This window comes from Polistes canadensis, unplaced genomic scaffold (assembly GCF_001313835.1).
Source record: "Polistes canadensis isolate GaletaPanama2010 unplaced genomic scaffold, ASM131383v1 scaffold_285, whole genome shotgun sequence".
Classification (NCBI taxonomy): Eukaryota; Metazoa; Arthropoda; class Insecta; order Hymenoptera; family Vespidae; genus Polistes; species Polistes canadensis.
The window spans coordinates 6,944-12,382 of NW_014569832.1; the positions used below are offsets into that span (position 1 = coordinate 6,944).

General features: G+C 34.6%; 1 protein-coding gene across 1 annotated transcript in view; it reads right to left on the reverse strand.

The window, feature by feature from the left end:
- The window catches only part of LOC106791110 (putative transcription factor SOX-15), a 27,939-nt gene that overhangs the window by 2,450 nt on the left and 20,050 nt on the right, over positions 1-5,439 (reverse strand). The window contains exons 5-6 of the mRNA XM_014756505.1: positions 352-574; positions 45-120 (exon numbers count right to left, since the gene is read on the reverse strand). Of these exons, the coding sequence (XP_014611991.1) occupies positions 45-120; positions 352-574 (299 nt within the window). The remainder of the gene's footprint in view (positions 1-44; positions 121-351; positions 575-5,439) is intronic.

Here is a 5,439-nt window from a genome sequence, read left to right on the forward strand (position 1 = left end):
TGCTGCTGCTGCTGCTGCTGCTGCTGATGATGATGATGATGATGATGATATAAAGACGAAATCGGGGAATGGCCACCCCATGGGATCTGTGGGATTCCTTGATAGTTTTCCATCTTAGACCTTTAACAAAAATGACAATATTGTGGTGATTTATTATAAATCTTGCTATAAGAATTATAAATATTTGTAGAATTTCAGTATCCTTGTTATAGATTTAATGATATTGATTTGAATGATAATAAATGTAATACATAAAATACGATAAGTATTCTTATTAACAATTTTTTTCGTCTTAAGCTCAATATTACGGTGCATGAAAGATAATAATATTGTAGTAAAACAAAAACTCACATGGAATGGTGAATGGTAGCATTATTAGGATTGGACCTACTGCTGGCAGCATTGTTAACTGACGGAGGAGAGGAAGGTGCTCCTGGAGCTCGCTTAGCGTGTTTCCTACGCCTTGGTCTGTATTTGTAATTCGGATGTTCTTGCATGTGTATCACCCTGAGTCTTTCAGCTTCCTCAACGTAGGGCCTTCTGTCCTGTGGCGTCAGCCCTCGCCATTTTTTTCCTATAAGTGATAGCAACGTTAGAAAAACAACAATAAAATATACAGAAATGTATATATTTTATGTATATACATACATTTTATATGCATACAAATATATATATCACAAATGATATTATAAATATATTTATATATGAATTGTAAAAATTGCAAATTTAATTATATTTTATATTCCTCAATTAAATAATATCTATATTAACTAATATGACATTATATCATTATTTTTCATATTTGGAAAGAAAACAAAATCCACAGATCTTACCATTACTATTGTGCCATTAGAAAGCAGCGTAAACATACAAAGACAGAAGAAACGCTTTATTATAATAATTGCTATTTTTGAATTATATATAAATTATATGTAATGTAACCCAAACATTTTAACTCGAATACTTGAATTATTTATATTTTTCTATAAAATCATATCTGAAAGTATATACACACAATAATAAGTAATATCTTTATGTTAGTTATAATATTATTCTTATTGATTTTAAGCACCACTCGAACATTCACTCATCAGATAACAAGTAAAAAAGAACCATCTCAACATAGATATGTACTTTGCAAATTCGATTAAATTCATTCTTCTTATAGTCTTTCTATCAGTCGAACCCCGAAGAAACTGAAAAAGTGTAGCCCAGAAACGTGTAGACATTAAAGTATTGTCGAGGCATATCTCGTTCCAGTGTACAATGTGTATACTGTGTTTGATGGTAATGTTTAAGACAAGTATGTATTACGTATATATTCGAGCCACTCTCGAAGCTTTTTCCTTAAAGTGATCGTAAACATGAATGCGTCAACCAGCGTCAGCTCGCGTCAACTCGCGTCAACTCATTTTCTTATCACTAATAATAATCGAACACGAATAATCGACAGCAAATCGCGCACGCGCCTTTAACCGAAGAAAAATTTTTTCTTCGAAAGTCCAAGTTCTACCGTTCGCTCACTGATAAAATCGCATACATTGCGAGAATACCAAAAGAAATTGGCTACGTTAACCATTCATTTAATATCGAGTTAGTTCATTAGCAAGACAAATATACAGGCTTATACAATAAAATCGAATATTCGAAGTACCCGACTTTATTATTCTTCGTCAGGAAGAAGTAGGCAAAAAAAAAAGAAGAACAGCTCGTAACGATTTTCGACATTAACAACTTTTCTTGTAAACCTTGACAAAAATCAACTTTACCTTATTGTTAGTAAATCCATATAGTATAGTATTTATATTAATTATATTTTTGTGATATCTACATGTTGTATATATTACATTAATTGCATACATGATAACTACATATGGTATACACACACTTTATCTATAGATTGTATTATATATAGAGAGGGAGAGTGAGAGAGAGAGAGAGAGAGAAAGAGATTAAAGTGTATGGTTGGTTTTTGTAAGGATGTACGAACTATACAAGAGTACATAAACGCATGGGGGCGTAGATATGGGTGCGCCCGTGCCTTTACCCAGCCACAAGGCACGAGAAGCATTATTTCATATTTCATTTTGTAGATTTCAAGTGTGGAGGAACAGCTAAACCCGCAGGACCTCGGAAAGGATAGAAGTTGAATGAGAGAGAGGGAAGAAGGAGGAAAGATATAAAAAAAACAAGATGATCTTTTTGAAAGACCTTTTTGTGCTCGCCTTCCCCCTCTTATCTTTTATTTTTTTATTATTTATTTTTTTAATTTATATATATTTGTTATAGATTCCATTGTTTATTTCTTCATCTATTTCGATTCGTTCTATTCATTTTGTTTGCTTCCCTCGTTTCTTATTATAATCTTTTTCAATTGGATTATGATTCGTATAAATTTCCAGCCTCGTATGCACCTAACTCTAATCTAATTTTTTCAATTTCACAAGACTCCATAAGTCCAACAAGAAATAAGCAGTAAGCTTGGAAAATCTTGTTCAAGTTCTCAACCAACCAAGTTAACTCAATTTAATATTCTTGAGTTTGCTTCACAGTAAGGATAAATACGCGTGGTGATTCATCATCACACCCGCGCAATCGCGTCCCACCGTGACGTCCTCGTTAAGTATTCTAATGACCAGCGTGTACCTTTAATTTACCTCAAGCTCTGTCCCTCAAAGACCGGCTATTCCTCCCCTCCGAATGACTCCATTAATTTGGATTTTTGTCAGAATTAGGTGTGGAAAAAGGGAAAAAAGAGGCAGGTACATATAACATGGAATTATTATATGTTTATTTCTCTCTCTTTCTCTTTCTTATCATCTATCTAATTAAAAATTCAAAGCAAATTCAAGCACATATCTACCGGTAATTTACTTGACTGTTCACCTCTAATTGATTAAATTTTATTTTGATTTTCTTCTGATTTTTGAGAGAAAATTGGAGAAAAGTTCGCAAATGTTATTAATGAAAATATTTAAGAGATTGTCTTATGTAAGAAACTCACAATAAAACTTATATTAGCCCGAAACTTGACTCGACGCAAACATTTCCTTCTACCGATCGATAGTTTGTTGTTAAAACATATTTTCAGATAAAGCTCGTCTCTATTGTTTCCTTCGAATAAAACGTAACAAGAGAGAGAGAGAGAGAGAGAGAGAGAGAGAGAGAGAGAGAGAGAGAGAGAGATACGTTCGCGTCTCGGTCCCTTAGTATTAGCGGGAGTATTGCTCGGCCCGTGCCTTTCATCTCCCTTATCCAGACACCGACCCGTAGGCGTAGAAGAATCATTATCAATGTTATGATCGGATACCGTCGGCCACGAAACTCAATATTCGCTTCACTCAGTTGATAAAGTTACTCGCCTAAACAACGCGGAAAACAACGAGACAAATAGTGAGTGAGTAAGAGGGAGAGAAGGAAAGAGAGAAAAAACTTGATGAGAGAAAGAAAGAGGGGAAGGATGGGTACAGAGTTTACCGGACGAATGCAAGAGACCCAATCTCTCGACTCAATAATAATATTGTATCTTGCTTCGTAGGTGGTCCATGATATTAGTATTATCAGAGTATGATCGAAAATTTATAAACTTTGCCTGATAAATTATGTAATATACATACATAAGTAATACACACAGTTAATTTTATATTCTATAAGAGAACATTTGATTCCGTAGTGTAAAGTAGAATTTATCGATCGTTACTTTTAGTCCGATTGATTCCTTTTTCCTGGATCTATAAAAGTAGTCCTCAAGTATTGCGATTAGTTTGAATTTTATATGCAAATGTATTAAAAAATTGCAAAATATTGCGTGTGTGATTATCAAAATAATTCATAAAATATTCCCTACAAAGGGAAATATTGTACGAGTACGTTCGGGAACGAGCGGATTCTAATTAAACAGCGATCGTCTATTATTTTTTTTCTACATGCGTGTGCGTGTGCGTGTGCGTATGTGTGTACGTGCGTGCGCCATGTGATCCGAATGCACGTATTGTGTTTATTTCAGAGATTAGCGTGTGTGTATTATTAGCTAACTGAAGTGTATAATATTATTTATTTTTCTATTTTGTGTAGCTATTTAGAACTATTTTTAAACTTTAATCCTACAATATTTCCGAATTATTTGATTGAACTTCCCCCATATCGAATACAGATATACTTTTCTAGACAATAAAAAAGGAAGCTGAAGTGCTTAGGATAGGTAAAAGGGTCCGCCCAATAAGAAAATAGGTGTGCGCAGGCGGTCAAGCTCGATGAAGTTACGAGGAGCGAAAGATAAGAAAGTAAGAAGAGAGAAGAGAAGAGGTCGAAAGCAAGAAAGACAAGAAACGAGCGGGGCCCACATCGGTGGGCTTCTTGTGGGACCACATCGCGTACCCCGCCCAACCTGGGTCGCCCACTGTCACCATTAATAATACGTCTCCCGTCTCGTGATGTATCTCATCTCCGTTGGCGATGCCAACCATTTCGTCTCTCTCTCTCTCTCTCTCTCTCTCTCTCTCTCTCTCTCACTCCCTATAAATGTATGCATTTGTATAAGAGAGAAAGAGAGAGACTTACATACATTTGGACTTTATAGAGAGATTTGTATACTTTATATTGTATACAAATATATATACATATACATATACATATATACGCATGTAAGAGTAGAACATATATTGTACATATGTACATATTTATATACCTAAAGAAGATACGAATGTAGAAAATCTGGGAGGGGTCGATGCAGGATACGAGCCATGTAAGATGAGGATGAAGAGGAGGAAAAGTCAGGGCCATGAAAAAAAAAGAGGAAGATGAGGATAAGAACGATGATGACACGAGAGCAAACGATGATTAAATTCTATCGCATCGATCATGTAACTTGTGAACTAAATAAGAATAATATAATATTGTGTTTATGTAGAGTTTTAAATTCATATCTAAAGTTTGACGATTTAACCCGGGAACATTCACAGTATATAATATATATAAATATTAAATATATATACATAAGTATATTATATAATATAATTAATGGTAACTATCATTTTTTCTCTTAATTAGCGCTGTGTTTTGTGATGATAATTTAAATATTATATTATTCATGCTTTCGACTAATTCTTTTAAAAATCGAATAAACTCATTCCTTTCGATGTGTTAAAAATAATAAAAATAAGAAAAAGCAAGAAAGAAGTTTGAGGCATCTTAAGAAGACGTTAGTACACTTTTTGTGATACTCCTCATCACTGCTGTCCTTCCTTGTTGTTGTCATTGGAACAAAAAAAGAGGAATAAGGGGAGTGAGGAGGGATAGGTGGATCGGAAGGTACGGTAAGGGTGCGGCCAGGCTCCGTTCTCGACTCCACCTCATTACCCGGCATTCTATGCAGAGAGCGCTCGCTTATGGCTTATTATTGCCTTTGCCTTTGCCTTTGCCTTTGCCTTTGTGTGTGAT